This window comes from Fragaria vesca, linkage group LG5 (genome assembly GCF_000184155.1).
Source record: "Fragaria vesca subsp. vesca linkage group LG5, FraVesHawaii_1.0, whole genome shotgun sequence".
Classification (NCBI taxonomy): Eukaryota; Viridiplantae; Streptophyta; class Magnoliopsida; order Rosales; family Rosaceae; genus Fragaria; species Fragaria vesca.
The window spans coordinates 2,888,077-2,908,834 of record NC_020495.1 but is presented as its reverse complement, the minus strand read 5'-3'; the positions used below and the strand labels follow the sequence as shown (position 1 = coordinate 2,908,834).

The 20,758-nt window shown below is 38.0% G+C and overlaps 6 protein-coding genes across 6 annotated transcripts; 2 read left to right on the top strand and 4 right to left on the bottom strand.

The window, feature by feature from the left end:
* Window positions 1-326: 326 nt before the first annotated feature.
* LOC101296568 (ubiquitin-conjugating enzyme E2 5-like) lies at window positions 327-4,074 on the bottom strand. Its single transcript, XM_004298878.1, has 8 exons — window positions 3,957-4,074; window positions 2,775-2,881; window positions 2,592-2,664; window positions 2,264-2,343; window positions 1,823-1,937; window positions 1,544-1,596; window positions 1,209-1,337; window positions 327-639 (listed from the first exon to the last, which is right to left on the bottom strand). Exons 3-8 carry the CDS (start codon window positions 2,633-2,635, stop codon window positions 506-508), a joined length of 555 nt encoding a protein of 184 aa, XP_004298926.1. The 5' UTR covers window positions 2,636-2,664; window positions 2,775-2,881; window positions 3,957-4,074; the 3' UTR covers window positions 327-505.
* A 1,366-nt stretch (window positions 4,075-5,440) lies between these two features.
* On the bottom strand, window positions 5,441-6,115 carry LOC101291437 (agamous-like MADS-box protein AGL15-like). The gene has a single exon (XM_004300840.1). The coding sequence runs from the start codon at window positions 6,113-6,115 to the stop codon at window positions 5,441-5,443; it is 675 nt and encodes a 224-aa protein (XP_004300888.1).
* A 1,045-nt stretch (window positions 6,116-7,160) lies between these two features.
* Window positions 7,161-8,912, bottom strand: LOC101296289 (RING-H2 finger protein ATL48-like). Its single transcript, XM_004298877.1, has 2 exons — window positions 8,735-8,912; window positions 7,161-7,512 (listed from the first exon to the last, which is right to left on the bottom strand). The coding sequence occupies exons 1-2, from the start codon at window positions 8,817-8,819 to the stop codon at window positions 7,340-7,342; spliced, it is 258 nt and encodes an 85-aa protein (XP_004298925.1). The 5' UTR covers window positions 8,820-8,912; the 3' UTR covers window positions 7,161-7,339.
* Window positions 8,913-9,076: 164 nt separating this feature from the next.
* On the top strand, window positions 9,077-11,559 carry LOC101291151 (auxin-induced protein 5NG4-like). Its single transcript, XM_004300839.1, has 7 exons — window positions 9,077-9,252; window positions 9,366-9,428; window positions 9,512-9,628; window positions 9,753-9,999; window positions 10,098-10,256; window positions 10,354-10,505; window positions 11,172-11,559. Exons 1-7 carry the CDS (start codon window positions 9,077-9,079, stop codon window positions 11,353-11,355), a joined length of 1,098 nt encoding a protein of 365 aa, XP_004300887.1. The 3' UTR covers window positions 11,356-11,559.
* Window positions 11,560-11,564: 5 nt separating this feature from the next.
* On the bottom strand, window positions 11,565-15,186 carry LOC101296002 (protease Do-like 9-like). Its single transcript, XM_004298876.1, has 9 exons — window positions 14,646-15,186; window positions 14,262-14,461; window positions 13,968-14,148; window positions 13,592-13,783; window positions 13,070-13,302; window positions 12,504-12,605; window positions 12,366-12,416; window positions 12,146-12,250; window positions 11,565-11,990 (listed from the first exon to the last, which is right to left on the bottom strand). The coding sequence occupies exons 1-9, from the start codon at window positions 15,184-15,186 to the stop codon at window positions 11,892-11,894; spliced, it is 1,704 nt and encodes a 567-aa protein (XP_004298924.1). The 3' UTR covers window positions 11,565-11,891.
* A 1,020-nt stretch (window positions 15,187-16,206) lies between these two features.
* LOC101290869 lies at window positions 16,207-20,309 on the top strand. The gene is made up of 5 exons (XM_004300838.1): window positions 16,207-16,497; window positions 16,651-16,866; window positions 16,962-18,407; window positions 18,520-18,702; window positions 18,896-20,309. The coding sequence occupies exons 1-5, from the start codon at window positions 16,207-16,209 to the stop codon at window positions 19,778-19,780; spliced, it is 3,021 nt and encodes a 1,006-aa protein (XP_004300886.1). The 3' UTR covers window positions 19,781-20,309.
* The last annotated feature ends 449 nt before the right edge of the window (window positions 20,310-20,758 follow it).

The following is a 20,758-nucleotide window of genomic DNA, read 5'->3' as shown; positions in this document are numbered from 1 at the left end:
ACTACAATGCACATTCGACAAAAATCACATCAAGTATACTAATCAATGATCATTAGCTTGGTTAATAATATAATGATCATTCTCTTGCTTGGTATGAACATAACTTTTCACTTGTCTGGAAAGTATCCCAAATGTAATCGTTTTAGAGCTTCAGAGTTCATTGAAATTAGATCATGACATATTTCTTTCCGCTGTAACCTTCCACGGATTAAGAATGAAAGATCGAAAGCTCAGGCTTCAGCTGCCAAGAGAACAATGCTCATAACAAGAATCAAACATGTATATCATGAATCATGAACACCGTAATATAGATGCGTATAATAAATTCTCGTTTCTTCTAACATTGATAACATTAAAGATCCAATGACTGCATCAGCATTAAATTATTTGACATTATGATACTTTTACAAGCAAACGTAATCTAGTCATACAATATTGGTAGTTACTGATAAACATGTAATGGGGGTTTTCAGTCACAAATAAAGTTCCCCCACCAATTGATCGACTACGGGTCTGCATGTCCAGCGATGTCATCGTCACTCGAATCGCTTCCTTCATCACTAATATTCTCCTCACCACTCTCTTCTTCTGGTGTAGTATTAGCAATATGTTCCTTCTTTGCATATTTTTCGCAATACTCTGTGACAGTGAAAATATACGCAAACTGAAATCTTTGAAGTAACCAAAATATGACAATTCCTACCTTCACTGTTACTTGCACACTGTCAGCAAGTTCAAGAAACAATTTCATGCTATTGAGCTGAAAGAACCTACTTACTATAAAAAACATATTTTTAAGTGTTTGAGAATATCTGGTAAGAGTCCAATAGAATGTCTAGGCCAGAACCTTGTATGTGAGCATTGGGCAGAAAGCATTAAACTTGGGCAGCTTGTATTAGCCAAGTTATTTGTGCAGTCAAGGGACCATTGCAAGAATCAACTGTTACTCTCTCTTGCATGGCTATGAGGTGATACTTAAATTCCAACTCTAGAGACATTCAAAGGGCCACAAATGTTCAGTCTTTAATTGTCTATTGCAATTTTCTTAGCAACAGTTCTCTCTCACACATTGTACTGTTTTGAAGGTCCACGTCCCCACTTATCAAAGAAGTGGAACAGTTTGCAGAAAAGTTGTTAGTACTAGCATGCTTTTTTATAGTTTGAGAATCCTTTGCAAAAAAGCGTACAATATACAGAATAGTTTTTACCTTTCACTTTCTGATCATAGAGTTTTCGGTCCTTCATCATCAATGATGCAGCATCACCATTGAGTGGATCTGATGGATTTGGATAGAGCAACAGTTGTGGAAGGAAAACTTCAAAAACATTTAAAAGGTCTGCAAGAAGAACCATGGTTATGTATGTTAAAAATACTAGCCAATCCAATGGAAAACATTACAAAAAGAAAATGTCAAAATGTACAGCACAACATAGTTGTCAAATGCCACTGACTCATTCAAGAGAGTATAAGATATCAAATCTAATGTATTTCAGCGGTATATAATGAGATTGATAACTTCTACAATAATGCAAAAATAAGTACCAAACATTGGACTCCATGATTGGTTAATTACATCTAAGCAGACAGAACCAGATCTGCAATCACCCAGGAAAACAGATCAAAACAGTCAGTTCATAGAAGATTACAGCATCAATAAACCATTATCAAATTGTAGCTGCTTACGAAATACATAAGAAAGATGGTATGTTGGCAGTAACACAAAATTATTCTAAAAACTTCAATCAGTACTAATTCTGCATTCTAAACTTTTGAGAGAAGATATTGCTATTGGAGATAATTAGAGATCTGCAGAATGCTTACAGCTCATCAACGTTCGGATGAAAAATCTTGTTCATGAATCCTATAGAAGGAGACTTGTATGGATATGCATCTGGAAGCTCCACACGAATTTTCCATACTCCTCCTTCATAAATGCCTGAAAACACACAACAGTCATGTATATTATTAACACTAGAAATATTAAACGTATGTATAGAGCGTATTTAGTCTCTGCTGATAGTAGAAATCCGGAATTAAAAGACATCTTTGTTCTTATAACCCTTTCCAATTTTAGGGAACTCTAATTATGTCTACTGAGGGACAACCAAAGATGAAAATTTTCAAAGACTTGAGTAATGTTGCAAGCAAAGCGACTTATACAATGTTCTGTTATAACGCGACACAAAACACGCCAGTGAAATCTAGAATTTATATAGAGAACTGTACATAAGAAAAAGGATAATAAGTGTGTAAAGACAGTACTTTCTTTTGGACCATGGAATTCCACATTGAACTCATTGAGCCCATCATTTATTGTCTCCACATTATAGTCACTCATCATCCTGAAAAACAGTGAAAAAACTTAAGAGAGACTTAGAAGAAAATGACTAACCATATATTTACTATGGTAAATGCAGTGGCACTAGAACAACAAAAAGAATGTTATGCACAAGAAGAAGGTAACAGAAGGATAGAACCAACATGACTACAGATGCCCACTATGTAAACAAAAGAGAGAAATCCTCTCTTAAAAGAATGTACGACCATTGACTATTGTGATGTTGAAGATACTGTGGTGTCTATAACTTACAATTTCATGACATCCATCTCTCTCCTCTTGCTTGGAGAAGACATTTTGAATTTAACAATATCAAATCCTCAACCTGTAATAAAAGAAGTCAACTTTTCAAGGGAATGAATACTAAACCTACTAAAATTAATTGAATTGTCAAGTATTGTAATGGTTGAAATGAAATAGTCTAACTGCACTAACCTTTCAGAAGTTGTCAAGATGAATGAAAGATAGTGTCAAAGCAGTAGATAGAATAAGCCTCAGACTCTATTTAATATTCAGAACAAGGATGAATTCTATACGAAGATCTGTAGATCCAAACACAAAATACAATAAGATTCACCAGAACAACTTCAAAACACTGCTTAAATAAGGAATTGTATACGCATACACATATCATAAAATAGGTCCTCTTAACACTCATTAGCCTAAATATATAAAACTTCATTTGTCAGGACCTTTTATACTCTGGATGATGGAAGAAGAAAACACCTCAACAGAAATTAGACAAACCTATATACTTCCCTTAAGTATATACTTCCCGTAAGTAACTCAATAGCAGCAACCAACAGGGACATCAATATCAGCATACCCTTATTGCAATTTAATGACACCAAACCATCTTTTACTTCAGGTAAAGCCTTGAAATTACAGAATTCATGCTTTTTCAAGAAAAGTTGAAAGGCTCCACTCAATGCCATATCATCAAATCTCCCAAGCATAAGATGCATTTGGATTGGCAATAGGCAAATCAAATGCCTCCCCATTAAAAGCAAACTAAGACTGATACATGGTCGCTTAACATTGAATTACAATCACATCCAATCATCAAAGGACAAGTAAACTCCTATGGTTGGACTACAGATAAAAATCCAAGCCGTAACACACTTCTTTCCTTCACTGTAAACCACAATCCCAATGCCTCTGAAACTTTGTCTTGTGCAAGCATACTAGGATTGCTAGATCGCACTTATAACAACCTTAAGTTTCAGAACATTCTCAAACGAAAAACCACAATGCCACTAAACGAAAGCAAACTGCTAAGCAATATAACATTGAGCAGCGATGACTTCTTTATCCAATGCGCTCAAAGCTCCAAATTTCTTCTTTCTTTCTCACCCAATTATCTAACATCCCAGCTTGACGCATTGAAACATTTGACCCCAGAAAACAAAACCAAAAAACAAAAACTTGCCAACGAAACCGAAACCACAAGTTGTTCATTGCATCTCACAAGTTCAGTGAAGTATTAACATTATGCAGATAAGTTGTTAATCAAACATATTAAGATCTATGACATACCCAGAAAAGAGAAAACCAAACAGAGATTAAAGTTGGGGTGGTTTTAGATTGGTAAGAAAGAACAAAGAGAGAGAAACTTACAACTGGGTATTTGACCTTTGTCTTGGTTGATTGGAGAATCGCAAGAACCAAACAGAGAAAAAAAGATGGGAAATTTATTTGGAGAAAGATGAAACAGCAGGTTAGAGAGAGAGAGAGAGTTGGGGGTGAATGTCGACAAAAACAGGTGCACGTGTAGAGATGGTAGTCTTATTACGTGGAAAGCAAGTTTGAGAGCTCTAATTTAAGTATGTGGTATCTAAATCATTTACAATTACCAAGTATTAATCTTAATTTACTCGATCATAAGCTTATTGTAATTATGATGTTCTTATCCAAGAAAGAATTCCTATAACGTCTTGCATTCGTATTCTGACCTCCCATCTACCATTGTGGACATAGTCAGATATTTTATTTAGAAGGGTTAAATTTGATTAATTAAAAAATTAATTTATTTTCAGTCACTCTTTAGTAACAATATAATTTTAGTTAAAAGAATGACGCAAACTTAATTTCAACAATATTTTTGTTCTATCATCTCTAATAACTTGGATTAGAATTTCATGCACGATAAATATTAGAAAAAAAAAGAAAGATACTTTTTCTTTTGTTTGAGAGATAATGCATGTTGATGTATGGTAAACATTAATTAATATGTTGTTTCCATTTAGTAAGGTAAAAAACCCTTAACATGATTTGTATTAATTGGATTAAGTATTTGAATAGTATAAATTTTTATTTCATTCCATTGTTGTTGAAGAATATTTAAGACTAATTAAAAATTTATTAGAGAAAAATGGTCAATTTATGTTTTATTTTCACTGATATCTAATACAAATGAACCCTAATTACTCTTTTTAAAAATTTGAGAGGGTTCAATTGAACCCCTTGCCCCCTAGCTAGCTACGCCATTGATTGTGGATGATATACATTGTGTTGAATATGATCTAATTTTTTGGAATTTTAGCTCATATCGAGTCTGTTGATTGTTTATAATGTTAAAAGCATCGATAGATTTTAAATTCTAAACTTAACTTAAATTTTTTTTAAATTACTCAAACACGGTCGAAAATAAATAAAAATTTAAACTTTTCATGTCAAATGGTCCATTTTGAGATGTGATTGCTTATATATTAAACAATAGTGATGGTGATGCTATATATGCATCTCCCACCATCGTGTGCCTGACTTTTTTTTAAGCCCAAAATTAAACGTCATTGTGATGATGTACATAATTTTGTGTTTTCCTTTCAATATGAATTGGCTGCAGACGATGCTCACGTTAGAGCGCTGAGTTAGATGAGACGAATATCATTGATAGTAAGGTCAATGTCTTCCTTGGCTTCATGAGAGACATGATATCTGTAACTTGCTTTAAGCATCACGAGTTCAATCTGTTTCTTAAATCCACTAAGTAAATGAAGTTTTGTAAATACTTTAAATTTAATTAAACACTAAACAATCATCAAGTAAACTCTAATCATATCTTAATCACCAGAACTTGAGTTCCTGTTGAAAGTTATGACCTAAAGCCTAAGGCGCAAAATATCAATGTCCATATCCTGCGCTGGAGAACTCGAAAGCGCAACAGCTTTCGAGCTTGTGCACAAACCCGTACTGTTCTCTGGGAACAGTTGAAGACAGGGTATCTCCTTCGTCCTCTCCTCAAAACCCCTTCTCATCAAAATCTCCTTCTCTTGAATGGCTTGATGTTCACGCTCCTTAGACCGCACAAGTAGTTCCTCTTTCTTTTCCAACAAGCGCACAAGTAGTTCCTCTTTCTTTTTCAGGACAGATACTAACGCCCCTTTTTGTTCTTGCTCTAGTGCATACAGCTCTTCCCTACTCAAGCCATCCAAAGCCTTTCCCGTTCTTCGTAGTTTGTCTAATTTCAGCGCTGCATGTTGTCCCTTGAGTGCATGAAGAACTTCGTCACTTGATTTTGGGTGTTCCTCGTTTGAAACAGTTCCGCGGCGGCGCTCCTCTAGCTGATGATCAGGTTCCATCTTGGTTCGTCGTCCCGTATAGTTCTTGTATCTTGAGAGAGTGTGTTCCACTCTCTTGCTAGAGTACTCATGAAGCTTTCCGTCGCTTGTGAAAGCGATGACTGCGACCTCTGCATCACATAGAATAGATAATTCTTGTGCTTTCTTGAGCAAAGTGGCATGCCTCTTCTTCCCGAGAATTTCAGTCTCTGGCATCTTTCTTTATTGTCTCGATGTTCTTGCCCTAACTTAATTTTTCCGATATCAAAAGCTAATAGAGATGGAAGTAATATATAGGAGATAGAATGAGGGAAAGTATAACAGTGATTAGGATACAGTATCACATATGGATTAGAACAAACAAGGATTAGAACAAGCAAGTATATGAGTCTTGCAAGGATTAGAACAAACAAGGATTAGTATCACAAATGGATTAGAACATTCCCAAATGGATTAGAACAAACAAGGATTAGAACAATCTGATACGGATTTGATTCCTTGCTGGAACAGGAATTCCTCCTTTCTCAAACGAAAACAAACGGCTAAGAAAGAAGAAAAAGAGAAACTTACAAACTGCGTATTTGAGTCTTGTCTTGGTTGATTGGAGAATTGCAGAACCAAACAGAAAAAAAAAGATGGGAAATTTATTTGGAGAGAAGAAAGATGAACTGCGGGTTAGAAAGAGAGTTAGAGTTGGGGTGAATGTCTTATTACGTGGAAAGCAAGTTTGAGAGGCGCTCTAATTTTAGTAAGTGGTATCTAAATCATTTACAATTAACCAAGTTAATCTTAATTTACGCAATTGCCAATGTTTTGTAGATCATAATTGGTAGTTACGATATTCTTAATCAAAAAAGAAATACCATAAACATCTATTCGTATTCGACCTCATTGTGGATTGTGTGGATGATATACGAGTGTTTGTGTTGACTATGGTATGGCCTATTTTCTTCAAAACCCTATTCCATCTCAAATCTTATCAGTCTGATTTGCTTATATTAGATATGATGATGATCAACTTCTCATGTCAAATGGTTCATTTTGAGATGTGGATCGTCCTCGTTTCGCCTCAAGTTGAATGATAATGCACAGTTTGGGACAACTGATTGACTCTGTACAAATGCACATCACATTGTTTGAGGTTGTTCACAAACCCCAAACCAAAGAACTTGGAGTCTTCAGTTGCCTTGAACCTTAGATCCCAGACACTGCTCCTGAGCTCCAAACCCCAAAGTCGGAACTCAGATTCTCCGAACTCCTCTTTTCCTAATATGAAAGCTGTTATTTATATATTTGGCACTCGCTATAACGTTCCACTTCTCAGGAGAATACAAATATAATTCATTTTGCTACCAAATTTCGCTTCAACAAGAATGAAACAAAATTGTATTTGGCAACTTGTAACAGCATCAAAGGAATGAAACAATAGAAATCACTAGTTTAACTTTTCTTCCATGGATTCTCCCCGTAATAGTATGCAGTGCCAACCATAAGTGCTACTGTGGCACCTTGGACAACCACACGAGCTCTCATTAGCTTCTGGCCTAACTGAGAATTGCCTTGCCTGAAACTGATTAAGCCAGCTGTGAGCACACCAGCAGTCAAAAAGGCCCCTGAAAAGTTCAATTCCAAACCGTTACTGGAATGATCACAAAATGAAGAGTAAAATGTAATTCAGCATGCACAAGGTCATTATCAAGTCGACTGAACCATTGTATAAACGAAATAGCAGGCAGATATATACGATTGTCAGACTATGGACAGACATAAGAAAGATGATAAAGAAGTCCCCCGAAGAAAGTAGGAGGCATAAGCATTACACCCCTGCAGCTTTTTAAAAGAACAGCCAACAGATTCTTGGAAAATCTTCTTCTATGTTGTATCAAATGCCAAAAACAATACTGAACCAAAGTGCAGATAGTACAACTGCCTATTTGTGGAGGCCGTAAGAAACTCCTAAACACATGGTGGTGTCCAAGATAAAATTTGCGTCCCACATGCCTCTCCACAACGTGACACCGACGAAAGAAAGAGAATAAGGGAGTGGAGTTTGTACATTTATCCAGAAAGCAACTTAATTTGACATCAGTCAGTTCTTAATAATGAATTGCCGCATTCAAACATTCATCACTTACATGTTGCAAGATACACAAAGGAGAATGGTTTTGCTTTCGTTGATAGCAAAGAAGAGAGCCATGAATGACAACCATTAATATCTCCTTTCCCAAACTAAAATATCCGCCGTACACACATCTCCAGTTTCGCTAATTATTTCCACAATCTTCCAAGTGACCTTCAATCTATCAATCTAAATAGCACTTATCCTTAACACGGTTCTACATTCCTATCAATCTTCCCTCAATTCTCATTTTGCAAGACTACAACATAGATTATAGTATTAAATCTTTCATTTTGCAGATCAAGTTCCGAGCGAAAAGAAAGCTACATACATCAATTAAACTTAGAATGCAGTCTACACCCAATCTCCACCAGGGGAAACTCAAAGCAAAAGAACCTAAAATGGTGCCATACGAAGATTGTGGAAATAATTACCTAGACAGAGATTCTACTATACTGTACATCAAATAAACATTCTTTCTTTTCCAATTCATATACAGCAGACAAACAACTCATGGATGAAGATAAGAGATTGAACCAATGCAATGACCCAGATAAGCAAAATCAACACTTTATACTACAATGAGTCTCAATCATTAGTTTTTCAGCCTTTAATATATTACCCCAAAACAAACCCAATATAATTTATATCCCAAATCCACCAAAGACCAAACCTTTTCAGCAAAATCATAAAAGGAATCGAAAAAAGAAACATACCAACTGGTACAAGAGGGTTCTTCTTCCTCTTCTTCTCCTCAAAGAACACTTCTAAACTGGGCTCCACCTCCCCCATTTTCTCCATAGAAACTCAGAAATTGAATCGAGAATTTGGGGTCGACTGCCCTAAATTGGAATCCAAAACCAGACTACGTAGCAAAAACGAAACAAATGACGCGGCTTCTTTCCGGCGGTTGGTACTTGTTGGAGCTCCTTTTCCGGGTCATGGGCTTTGTTTCTAAAATTAGAAACACAAGCCCAACCCGGCCCAATTATGTTACTACATATAGCACCAATGATTTCAAGGATTTTCAGCTTTGGTTGTAAGGAGAAGGGAGAGAGATGAAGAAGAGTTACTTGGCATTTGCAGGGATGGTGATGGTGGAGTGTTTGGATGTGGGACTGACCACACTAAGCAAAGCAGCCATGTCCAGAGGAATGAGCCACTTTGTTTTTGTTGTCTACTCTAATGCTCTTGCCACTCTCATCCTCATCCCTTCTTCTTTCATCATCCACAGGTACTACTACTACTTCACTAACTAGCTAGTAACTAACTACTTCTCTCCATCTTCATCTTCAATGAAGGTTCCAGAATCTTCATGTTCATATCATTTCTTGTTCTGATTTGCAGAAATAAGAGACCGCCATTGACTTTCTCCATTCTCTGTAAATTCTTCCTTCTTAGCCTTGCTGGGTATGTGGATCTACTGTTGAAATCATTAGACATTGAGGGCTTTTGTTACACTTGTTTTGTTGACTTTACTCAATTCTCTTCAGGATAACTGTGATGCAGAACTGTGTATTTACTGGAGTAAGCTACAGCTCTCCCACGCTTGCTTCTGCAATGAGCAATTTGGTCCCAGCTTTCACTTTCTTTCTTGCTGTTATTTTCAGGTCTGTCTCTTTTCCTCACTCAATAGACAGAAAAAGTTCAAAGCCTTCAAATATATAAGGGCTCTAGGCATAATTAATGAAACCTTTCAAATATTGGAACTTGAGATTTTGTGTTTGCTTATAGAATGGAAAAGTTAGATTTGAGGAACTCAAGAAGTCAGATCAAAATCATTGGCACCCTGGTGTCTATCTCAGGAGCATTGGTTGTAACTCTCTACAAGGGTGCTCCACTTTTATCCACACCAGTTCAATCAACTCCAGACTCTTCTCCCTCCAACACCTCTTCGTCGACATCAATGAATAATTGGATCATTGGAGGCCTTTTTCTTGCAACAGCTTCTTCATGTCTTGCAATATGGAATACTGCTCAGGTAAATTCCTTTATAATGTGCAGTTATATATTCCTGCTTTTTTCGAAGACTCATGTGGGAATATATGGAGCTGATCTTTGTTCACAATATATCTGAAGGCTGCCATTCTTAAAGGATACCCATCAGAGATGACCATTGTCTCCTTCTATTCCTTATTTGGAACCATTCAATGTACAATACTCTCATTATTTTTTGAAAGGAATCCGAGTGCCTGGACACTGAAGCCTGACATTGAGCTTGTCTCTATCTTCTATTCAGTAAGCACATAGAAATAGATTTCCTCATTTACTCTTCTAATTTTAGCTTTGTATTGAAGTAGCTTCTGATTCATAGCATTGGTTCTGTAATGCGCAGGCCATTTGTGGAGGTGTGGTAACATTCTCTGTGCAAACATGGTGCATAAAAGAGAAAGGACCTGTGTTTGTGGCTATGTTCAAGCCTTTGGGGATTGCCATTGCTGCTATGCTAGGTGCCATCTTTCTAGGGGAAGAACTCCATGTTGGAAGGTAACAATCTCTTTCTCTCCCAATTGTGTCATTTTTACAACATGCTACCTACTTTAGAGATTAGTAGGTGACTTGATCACCATTAGCGAGTTAGATAGACACGCCCTTAATAGTATCTCACATTCTGACTAGTCAAGAGCATAAGTTTATATAATCAAAACTCTAAAGGACTTATTCTGTTGTTACTTTAATATGCTTTCATGACTTCAATCATCGTTAAAGAGTAATGGTGCTTGCCAAGTGAGATGCTGTGATGAAGCAGCAAATACATACATAACTCGTGTGTCTGGTGTGAAAATGTTTGAAGTGTGTCCAATACAAATTGTAGGATTGAATTCTTTTGTTGGATTTCTTGCTCCAGAAGTTAAAGATGACATTGGTTGTGAAAACTTGTTGACAATAAAAAGCTACAAAGAGTAGTTATTTATATGGGGAGGGTGGAAAACGTGAAAATGACTTTGATCTGCCAGTCAGACTCGTTTCCAGGGTTGTTTAGAAACGTTCTTTCAAGTCCTACACAACCATACATAATGAATTGCATGTTTCATCTACCATAAAGGGCAGATAGGATGATGCTCTGTCTACGCATACTGACTTCAAAAGCACAAAAGTAGCTTTGCCGGTGTAGAATAGATACGATTGTTATTCATCTCTCTTTTCTGGCAGCCTTATTGGAGCAGTGGTAATTGTTGTGGGTTTTTACGGAGTAATCTGGGCGCAATCGAAAGAGGAGAAAGGATTGGATTTAAAAACAAAGGAAGATGGTGAATCCCAGGAGGATGATGAGGTTGATAGGCTGCACTCATCATCTCAGAAGAAGCCTCTATTGGGGAGCGAAGTACATGTCTGAAAATTTTTTCATGGCTAGATGCAATTACCACTGTATCATTGAAGCTTCAACATCATATATTAACTACAATAAGTCAATAACACTATAGCGTTATATATAATTCTAGCAACAAGAAGAAAAATTCATGTATATATTGGGAGAACCTATGGCACAACCAAATTGATAACATGTAGACATTTCTTTTTTGTTTCCTTATACTTTAAAGTTGACATTTTCTGAGTTGAATGACTCAACTCTTACATCTCTGGTCTCTCATGCTAAAACAGCAATATATGGTGTTCATGTTTACATCAATTACTTGAAAGAATAAGTAAAAAATAACAATCCTCAATGCTACACCTCGACAACCAAGTTCACAGAGCAAAAAAAATTCCCTATGGCTGTCCAGTTACTAATATCACTATGAAAGCATAGGAAGCATGTCCGTCCTGAATTGGCCTACAATTTCTATATGAGATGTTGCATAAAACAGAACCGCAGCAGTAGGCAGGACTACAAAAAGTTAGAAAAATGATGAGCCTGCGTACAGTGAAACCTTAAGTCTTCAGATCATCAGACATTGCTGATGGTATGCAATGTGTGGCAAGAATATCTAGAGTAGCTGCTTTTGCAGTCTTGGTTTGGAGGACCGCCACCTGCAAAAAGACCAGTTCCAGTTCTTAACATATGACAGAGATATAATGTAAGCATACACCACATGCATCGGAGATAGAGACAGAGATTAAAAAAAAAAAGAAAAAAAAAGAATGCTGAAAGGAAGGAGAAAGGGAGAGAGAAGAAGAGAGAGAACCTGTTGGTATTCTAAATCAAATTTCAAGAACTCATCATCACAGTTCTCTACCATGCTGGCCAAGCTTTTCAGATTCTTCACAGGCTTACCATTAAAAGCTAGAACCTACACAAACATTGAGCGAAGGTCAACCAAGAGGGCTATTTGAAGTAGTTCCGCTATGATTTAATTTGCAAAATGAAAATATAAAAGTAAAAGGGCAAAGAGTGCAACCGCTTACCTGTGTGTTAACTATGTCTTCATACCCAATGTTAATATCAGCCACAAGCACCTGAAAAATTGTCGCAGATTGAGGGAAGAAAAAAACAACACTACCGAAATAGGTCGACACAAAAGTTGAGAGACAGATATAGGTTACCTGAGAAACCACTACAAGCTGCTCATCCGGTGACTGTCGCAATGAATGCAGCATTTTGTCCAAAAGTTTGACAGGAGCTTCAAACTCATAATCCTTTCCGTACTGTCAATACAAGTAAAAGGAGTTGGATGAAAACCTAGTATAGAGAAAATTGATCTCATTTCAACGAAACCTAAATGCTAGGAATAGAACTGCGATAACTTTATAAGCAATTATTACAAAATGCAAACGAGGCAAAGATAGTGCGTCTTAGTGGCATCCAATCCATGTCCTATCATGTTCAGATCATATCATTTTAGTTTTGAGTCAAGTCTTGCTTAACCCTAGCGCAACTCAAATTACTAACTGATCACACACAGGCAAAGACTGTAGATAAAAAATACATAGTAAGACACAATATCAATTTTTGAATATCCCACCCCTAAACTTCCATTCCACAGCATGCTTTTAGTAAGATAAACCAGCAAACAAATCAATCTGAGCAGGTATAGAAACAGGTTTAAGATCACTATTCAAGCAAAAAAATATAGAAATCAAGCAGAGTGATGCCAAGTTAAACTACCAACCTCAGATCGAAGATAGGGAACAGATACAGCTGTAAAAACAAATCCTGCAACAATATAATATGAAGGAGGTCTGCCCTTGATGTGTGATGGAATTAGTCTTTTGTGGGATGCTAGTTTTATATCAAAACTGAGAATCTCAGAATTGCGCAGAACTTTAACCTTTGAGTTATCTCCAGTATATTTCTGGGATATGAGATAACTAAAACCTATGCGTTCTCCATGCCGAAAAGGAACTGCAAATCATCATGGGAAATGCCAAATCACATAGGGTACAAGAAGAGTTTATAGGCAGATAAAGAGATAAATGTAAGACAATCCAGAGCAATATATACGTGACTTATCGACACAATTATGACATCTTATCAGAAATCATAGAAGAAACATATAAAAGCAAGAATAACCACAAACTCTACAAATGTATTGGTATTTTTTTTTTTTTTTTTGTAAAAACAGATTACAGTTGTAGAACATACACATAATACATATCAATATGTGTCAGTCGAACATAAGAATAAGACGTACCTGTTCCATCGTTGGCAATATTAACTCCATCAAAGCTGAGAAGGATATCAGATGGCTTCAACACCTGAGATTCCAGGGCAGTGGGATCAATTCTTCTGATACGAACACCCTTTTGATCAGGTTTCATTCCCATTGATGTACGCAAATCAGGATTTTCCATTTTCTGCCACTCAATCCCAAGAATTGGAAAACCTGGCACATTATACAGTTATAAGATGCAAAGTATGTTAAAAAAATGATAATAACAAGGCGCTGCCAGACTACCACAATTGCCATCATATACTGGTAATACTCTGCTATGTGGAAACACAGAATTTTCCAATCACGAGTAATAAAAGTTAAATCCTTTAAACGGATCAACATGTATCACATTTACCTGTATATGCTCCATTCTTCTCATAATCTTTGATGAAGTGCATTATTACTGGTGTGGGTATGACATAACCAATATTCTCTGCGTCCTCATGTTTAAGGGACTGAAATGCAATACCCACACAAGTTCCTTTATCATTGAAAGCAGGCCCACCCGAGTTTCCAGAGTTGATCGCAGCATCTATCTGGAAAATGCAAAGGAGAATGTATTACATCAAAGGTTCAACAGCTAACATGTCTATCAAAACACTAAAACTACATTTTCTTGCTTAGCTCAGAGAAAAGGCATTTTAACAACCTGCAAACCTAGCAGTTCAGTCGACCCATGAACATACGACAGAATCTCTATCCGCGAAACAACACCACTCGTCACTGAAATCGTGTCTCCCCCAATGGGATAACCCACGACAGTAACAGCATCTTGCAGCGCAGGCAACTCCCCAAACTCCACCGGCGACACACCTTCCCAAAACTCATCATCATCAACCGTAAGCATTGCTGCAAAACATCAAACACAAAACAATCCCACTTAAAAAAGACAAACACTTTCATCCCACAAATCCACATAAACTCAAATACTAACCAAGCTTTTGCATTTATGCACTAAAACCAATTAAAACAAGACTCAATGCACAACTAACAAGACATAGGAAAGTAATGAAAAGTAAAATGTTATGTTTACCAATGTCACACTCGGTGCCAATAGCAAGAACAGTGGCCAAGTACTTAGTATCGGAGCCGCGCTTCTTGAGCTTGACCTGGGTGTAATGCTCCACCGAGTGAGCATTAGTCAGCACTCTCCGGCCACCAATCACAAACCCACTGCTGCTCGAGCTGAACTGCCTCTTCCGCTGCCACGGCAGCGAGAAATTCGGCTCGGTGTGCGTGCAGAACACCTTCACCACCGCGTCCATCGACGGCACCACCCTCGCGCCGCCCTCCCAGGCCGTCCCGGGATCCGAATCGGTCGGGTCGGGCGCGGCGGGCGGGTCGTGGGTGCCGTTTTCGGAGAGCTTGGGGAGCTTCTTGGGGCGGCCGCGGCCGCGGCGGGGGGATTTGGGGTCGATTATCTCGACGTTGCTGACGCAGAAAACGACGTCGTCTTCGTCGTCAGCGGCGGATGTGGTGGTTGGTGGTGGAGGTGGGGAGGCGCTGGTGGTGGCTAGGGTTTCGGGGGTGGGGGTTTTGGGCTTCCGGCCGCGTTTACGCTTGTTGTCGCCCATTGGGTGATTTGGGTTTTCTGGGATTTGTGAGATTCTGAGAGAATGTGTGGTGGGTCGGATTTGGGTTTCAGGGAGGAGAAGAAGAAGAAGAAGAAAATGCGGGAAAAAAGAGGCGCAGAGTTATAGAACTGGAGGGAGGAGGGTCAAACTCAGACAAAACGGTCAACAATTTAAACCCGTATTTTTTTTTTTTTAAGTTTAACAATATAACTCCAAAATATTATAAACGGAAGACTCTAGATTTCGAAACCACAACTAAATTTGAAACACGCAACAACCTGTAAATTGTGAAGCATCAAGGGGGTTCTCGAATTTGGGTACGGTTGGCGGGACATCTCTGTCTCTAGCTGTGTTGAGTGATACAAACAAGATATGAAATAATTTAGTTTGCCTGTTAAGTATGATATTTTCAATAAAACATGTAATGGTGTTTCAAAAACCAAAAAAAGATTAATTTTAATGATAATAAGGACAATAGGTGTTTATAGATCGACATTGACGATTTGTATGTTCAGAGTTCTAATTCTTTCAACATTCAAACTCAAATATTTAACTCAACTACTTGATATACGTCAAAATAAAATATAATATTGAGTTACTGTCATCCGGTAATATCACCAAACATATTTCACGTGATTTCGGCCGCAAATAGTAAACAAAGTACTCACTACCAGTTCTTGAGCTAGTATGACAATTCTCCCGTCTCATTATGCAGAAGAGAATTCGTAGCTACACTAAAATGTTATGCAACATATTTTTTGCTCAAAAGCTTGTTATAAAAAATACATTACTATTTCTTAAAAGAACCGAATACGTTCAATATGTATAATTCATACCGTTTGTACTGTGTACCATCGGAAATACCTGAATCACCAAGCCGGGTCAATCCAAACCCGCTGAATAACCCGAATCCTAAACCCCTCCTTTACCAAACTGGTAGGGTTTAACAACCGCCAAAACGAACAAACACAGCTCCAAATGAGCTCCAACCACACCACCCCAATCAACTCCTTCCGATTCATGGACCTCGCCGTCTCTTCCCGCCTTCTCACCTTGAGTCCTCTCCCTCCTCCCAAAACCCACAAACCCATCGACCCTTCAACCCTCAATCTTCTCAATGCTTCTTTCCCACTTTCTCGCAGAGGTCCCCCTCTCACCCCCGCCGTTAAAGTCGCCGCCTTTCCCACCGAAACCGAGCATTCCGACTTGACGGCGCTGTCTCCGTTGGACGGCCGTTACTGGGGTAAAGTCAACGAATTGGCTCCCTATTTGAGTGAGTATGGCCTCATCTACTACCGTGTTCTTGTTGAGGTAATGCTCTAGTTTACTTTAATGTTGAAAAGATTAAAACTTTAATTCAAGAATGTTGAAAAGATTAAAACTTTAATTCAAGTGTTTTTGATTTGATCAGACATGTTTTGCATGAAGAGTTGTGATTGAATTTGTAGAGGTTGTGTGTGTCAGATTAAATGGTTGCTGAAGCTTTCTCAAATCGCTGAAGTTGTGGAGGTGCCGAGTTTCAGCGAAGAGGCTCATGCTTACTTGCAAGGGATCATTGATGGGTTTGGCATTAATGACGCTAGAGAGATTAAGAGGATTGAGATGACTACTAACCATGATGTGAAAGCAGTGGAGTATTTCTTGAAGCAGAGGAGCAGTTCACATCCGGAAATAGCTAAGGTCGAATGTGCTTGACGTTTTGATTTGATTATGGTTTTTGATAGTGTATGTTTGTTTTGAGTTTTCGAGATTTGAATGTGGGTTGTTTGCTGTAGGTGCTTGAGTTTTATCATTTTGCTTGCACTTCTGAGGACATCAACAATATTGCACACGCATTGATGTTGAAAGAATCTGTTAAGAATGTTCTGCTTCCTGTCATGGATGATTTGATTCGAGCGATATGTGACATGGCAAAGGAGCATGCTGCTGTTTCCATGCTTTCGCGTACTCATGGACAGACGGCCTCGCCCACGACTTTGGGGAAGGAAATGGCTGTTTTTGCTGTCAGGTTAAGCACACAGAGGCAGGAAATTTCTCAGGTGGCAATAATGGGTAAGCTTGCTGGTGCTGTAGGAAATTACAATGCTCATATGGTTGGATATCCTAATATTGATTGGCCCTTAGTTGCTGAAGAGTTTGTCACATCTCTTGGGGTTAGTTTCAATCCATATGTTACCCAGATCGAGACTCATGACTATATGGCAAAACTTTTTCATGCTTTTACCAGATTCAATAATATCTTGATCGATTTTGACTGTGATATATGGCGGTACATATCATTGGGCTACTTTAAGCAGACAACTAAAGCTGGTGAAATTGGATCATCAACAATGCCTCACAAGGTAAACCCCATTGATTTTGAGAATAGTGAAGGTAATCTTGGCATGGCTAGTGGAGTATTTTCCTTTCTGTGTGATAAGTTGTCTAAATCACGTTTGCAACGTGACTTGACTGATTCTACTGTTCTGAGGAACATGGGTGTTGGATTAGGCCATTCTCTTCTTGCCTACAGAAGCACACTGCGGGGAATATCCAAGCTTCAGGTTAATGAAGCTCGCATAAGTGAAGATTTAAATCAATCTTGGGAGGTGCTTGCAGAACCAATACAAACTGTTATGCGTAGATATGATGTTCCAGAGCCATATGAGAAGCTGAAGGTACTTACAAGAGGGAGAACAGTCACCGCCGAAAGTATAAAAGAGTTTATCAAAGGCTTGGAATTACCTGAAGAACCAAAGAACATTCTCTCAAACTTGACACCACACAGCTATGTTGGATCTGCTGTTATATTGGCCAAAATGGTAGATATGGCCGTTGGAGCCACCAGAGACACCAACATTCCTGCTGAGAAGGTGAAGATTGTGGCTAATAGTTCTTCTTGTGATCTTCAGCTTTCAAGTTTGCTGGCTTTGTCGCCGTTGGATGGCCGGTATTGGGGTAAAGTGAAGGAATTGGCTCCTTATATGAGTGAATATGGTTTAATCTACTTCCGTGTTGTAGTTGAGATCAAATGGTTGCTATGGCTTTCACAAATTCCTGAAGTGACAGAGGTAACCGGCTTGGGTGAAACTGCTCATTCATTTTTGCAAGAAATAATCGATGGGTTTAGCACAGATGATGCACTAGAGATTAAGGAGATTGAGAAGGTGACAAACCATGACGTAAAAGCGGTGGAGTATTTTTTGAAACAGAGATGCAAATATCACCCAGAGATAGCAAAGGTTAAAACTCACTTTAGTGGTTTTTAAATGCCGAACACCGTACTTGTTTTTATCAAAATATTCGCTGTTTTGAATGTTGAATAACTTCTTAACTTGTTTCCTCTTATTGAAGGTGCTTGAGTTTTTTCATTTTGCATGCACATCCGAGGACATCAACAATCTTGCACATGCATTGATGCTGAAAGGAGCTATGAACAATGTCATGTTTCCTGTCATTGGTAAATTGGTTCAGGCTCTATGTACCATGGCTAAGGAGTACTCTCATATTCCTATGCTTTCTCGCACTCATGGACAGGTAAAGTGGAAATTTACATGCGCACTTAGATGTGTCATACGTACTAGTTTAACAAATCTCTCATGCTGTTCTTTTAGCTTTTCAAAGGTAACGAAATTCAGTTTTAGGAAACTCTGATACTGTTAGCTTCCTGGATTTCCGTTTACTTGTACCTTCTACTTCAGGCTTATGATTTATTCCTTTCATATTGTAGCCTGCTTCTCCTACAACTTTGGGGAAAGAAATGGCTATATTTGCTGTTAGATTGAGCAGAGAATGGAAAGAGATGTCTGGTGTAGATATATTGGGGAAATTGGCTGGTGCTGTTGGAAATTACAATGCTCATGAAGTTGCATATCCTGATGTTAATTGGCCCCAAGTTAATAAAGAGTTTGTAAGATCTCTTGGGTTGAGTTATAATTCGTATGTCACTCAGATCGAACCTCATGACTATATGGCGGAGCTTTTTCATGCAATTTTCCGGTTTAACAACATATTAACCGACTTTGATAGAGATATATGGGACTACATATCTTTGGGTTACTTTAAGCAAACAACCAAGGCTGGTGAGATTGGGTCATCGACAATGCCTCACAAGGTCAACCCTATTGATTTTGAAAACAGTGAAGGTAATCTTGGTGTGGCTAATGGCAATTTTCTTCAGCAGAGCATGAAGTTGCCCGTTTCACGTTGGCAGCGGGACTTGACCGACTCAACTGTTTTGAGAAACATGGGTTTGGGATTAGGGCATTCTCTTCTTGCCTACAAAAGTACACTTCAGGGAATATCAAAACTCCAGGTCAATGAAGCTTGCATTTTCGAGGACTTGGATCAGTGTTGGGAAGTTCTTGCCGAACCTATACAAACAGTAATGAGGAGATATGGTGTTCCTGAGCCCTACGAAAAGTTGAAGGAACTAACCAGAGGAAAAGCAGTTACCAAGGAGAGTATAAGAGAGTTCACCAAAGGGTTGGAATTACCTGATGAAGGAAAGTCCATTCTACTCAACTTGACACCACATAGTTATGTTGGCGCAGCAATAGAATTGGCCAGGACAGTAGACATTGCTGTGAATTCAGAGATTGGGGATCTGTTGTGAACTAACAGTATGTATCTTTGCACCAACTATCTAAGTCAAAATGACGCGGGATTTGGAATCAGGGGAAAGGTATAGAAGAGTTGTAATTCTAGTTGGGAATGTTTGCATTTCATACGTGAAACCAAACCAAACCCAATATCAGAGTTTTGTCCTTGATTTGATTCATTTTGTTTATCAAGTTGAAACCTGTATCTCTCTGACTCTCTGTATGCAGAATTGTAACATGATTCATTCATGAGCATCAACATTTGTTGGTGAAGTTTTGGTCATACGCAACAGTCATTATGTTTACTCTGTAGCAATTAGCATAGTCTTTAGTTGTTTGTCAATTTCTCTCTTGTTCTGAAGTTCATCGGCTCAACTCTTTATTCAATGGAATTGTAGCAGAACACTGTCATGACTCATGAGTTATCTCTTAGTTGGTTCTTGTTTCTTTTTGGTGTGAACATACAGTCTGTCATGAGAATCATAACAAGCTCATGAGTTTGGAAAATGCTAATTACTTGACGATGAATTGTATTTATAGGTCAGAGGACTGAGTAACAATGGCATATTTTCAGAAGCTTCATTTTTTTTTGGGAGTGCAAACAATGAACACAAAAACGAATTAGTTTCTGTCATCCTAGGATTATTCTACTTTACAGTGAGATATTAGAAAAAATTAAAAAATTATGTGATTCAAGGCCTTTTTAACCATCATACCATAAATTTCTAGAAATGATAAAGGAGTTAACGAGTTACAGGATGATTAAAGTCATGAAACCAAATAACACAATACATATAGGAATCCAAAATCACAAACGTTGTACAAAATGCGTGTGTTTCTCTCGTTTTTTTATTTATTTTTCTCTATAACAACACCTAATAACTAGTTACTATTGTGCCTATATTATAGTTACCGAATTATCTGACTTGATGACTACATTAGAGAATGTGTGTTTGAAAGAACATAACCTCTACCAATTATCTCCATTTGCT

Coding starts and splice junctions, on each gene's coding strand:
- LOC101290869 (XM_004300838.1), top strand. CDS start 16,207: ATGGACCTCGCCGTCTCTTCCCGCCTTCTCACCTTGAGTCCTCTCCCT. Junction 16,498..16,650: donor ACTACCGTGTTCTTGTTGAG/GTAATGCTCTAG, acceptor TGTGTGTGTCAG/ATTAAATGGTTGCTGAAGCT. Junction 16,867..16,961: donor CACATCCGGAAATAGCTAAG/GTCGAATGTGCT, acceptor TGTTTGCTGTAG/GTGCTTGAGTTTTATCATTT.
- LOC101296289 (XM_004298877.1), bottom strand. CDS start 8,819: ATGGAGAAAATGGGGGAGGTGGAGCCCAGTTTAGAAGTGTTCTTTGAG. Junction 7,513..8,734: donor GAACCCTCTTGTACCAGTTG/GTATGTTTCTTT, acceptor TGAACTTTTCAG/GGGCCTTTTTGACTGCTGGT.
- LOC101291151 (XM_004300839.1), top strand. CDS start 9,077: ATGAAGAAGAGTTACTTGGCATTTGCAGGGATGGTGATGGTGGAGTGT. Junction 9,629..9,752: donor TTTCTTGCTGTTATTTTCAG/GTCTGTCTCTTT, acceptor GTTTGCTTATAG/AATGGAAAAGTTAGATTTGA. Junction 10,000..10,097: donor CAATATGGAATACTGCTCAG/GTAAATTCCTTT, acceptor ATATATCTGAAG/GCTGCCATTCTTAAAGGATA.
- LOC101291437 (XM_004300840.1), bottom strand. CDS start 6,115: ATGCCAGAGACTGAAATTCTCGGGAAGAAGAGGCATGCCACTTTGCTC.
- LOC101296002 (XM_004298876.1), bottom strand. CDS start 15,186: ATGGGCGACAACAAGCGTAAACGCGGCCGGAAGCCCAAAACCCCCACC. Junction 14,462..14,645: donor TGGCACCGAGTGTGACATTG/GTAAACATAACA, acceptor GATGTTTTGCAG/CAATGCTTACGGTTGATGAT. Junction 12,417..12,503: donor AGCTTGTAGTGGTTTCTCAG/GTAACCTATATC, acceptor ACAATTTTTCAG/GTGCTTGTGGCTGATATTAA.
- LOC101296568 (XM_004298878.1), bottom strand. CDS start 2,635: ATGTCTTCTCCAAGCAAGAGGAGAGAGATGGATGTCATGAAATT. Junction 1,938..2,263: donor ATTCCATGGTCCAAAAGAAA/GTACTGTCTTTA, acceptor GTGTGTTTTCAG/GCATTTATGAAGGAGGAGTA. Junction 1,597..1,822: donor CATCCGAACGTTGATGAGCT/GTAAGCATTCTG, acceptor GGGTGATTGCAG/ATCTGGTTCTGTCTGCTTAG.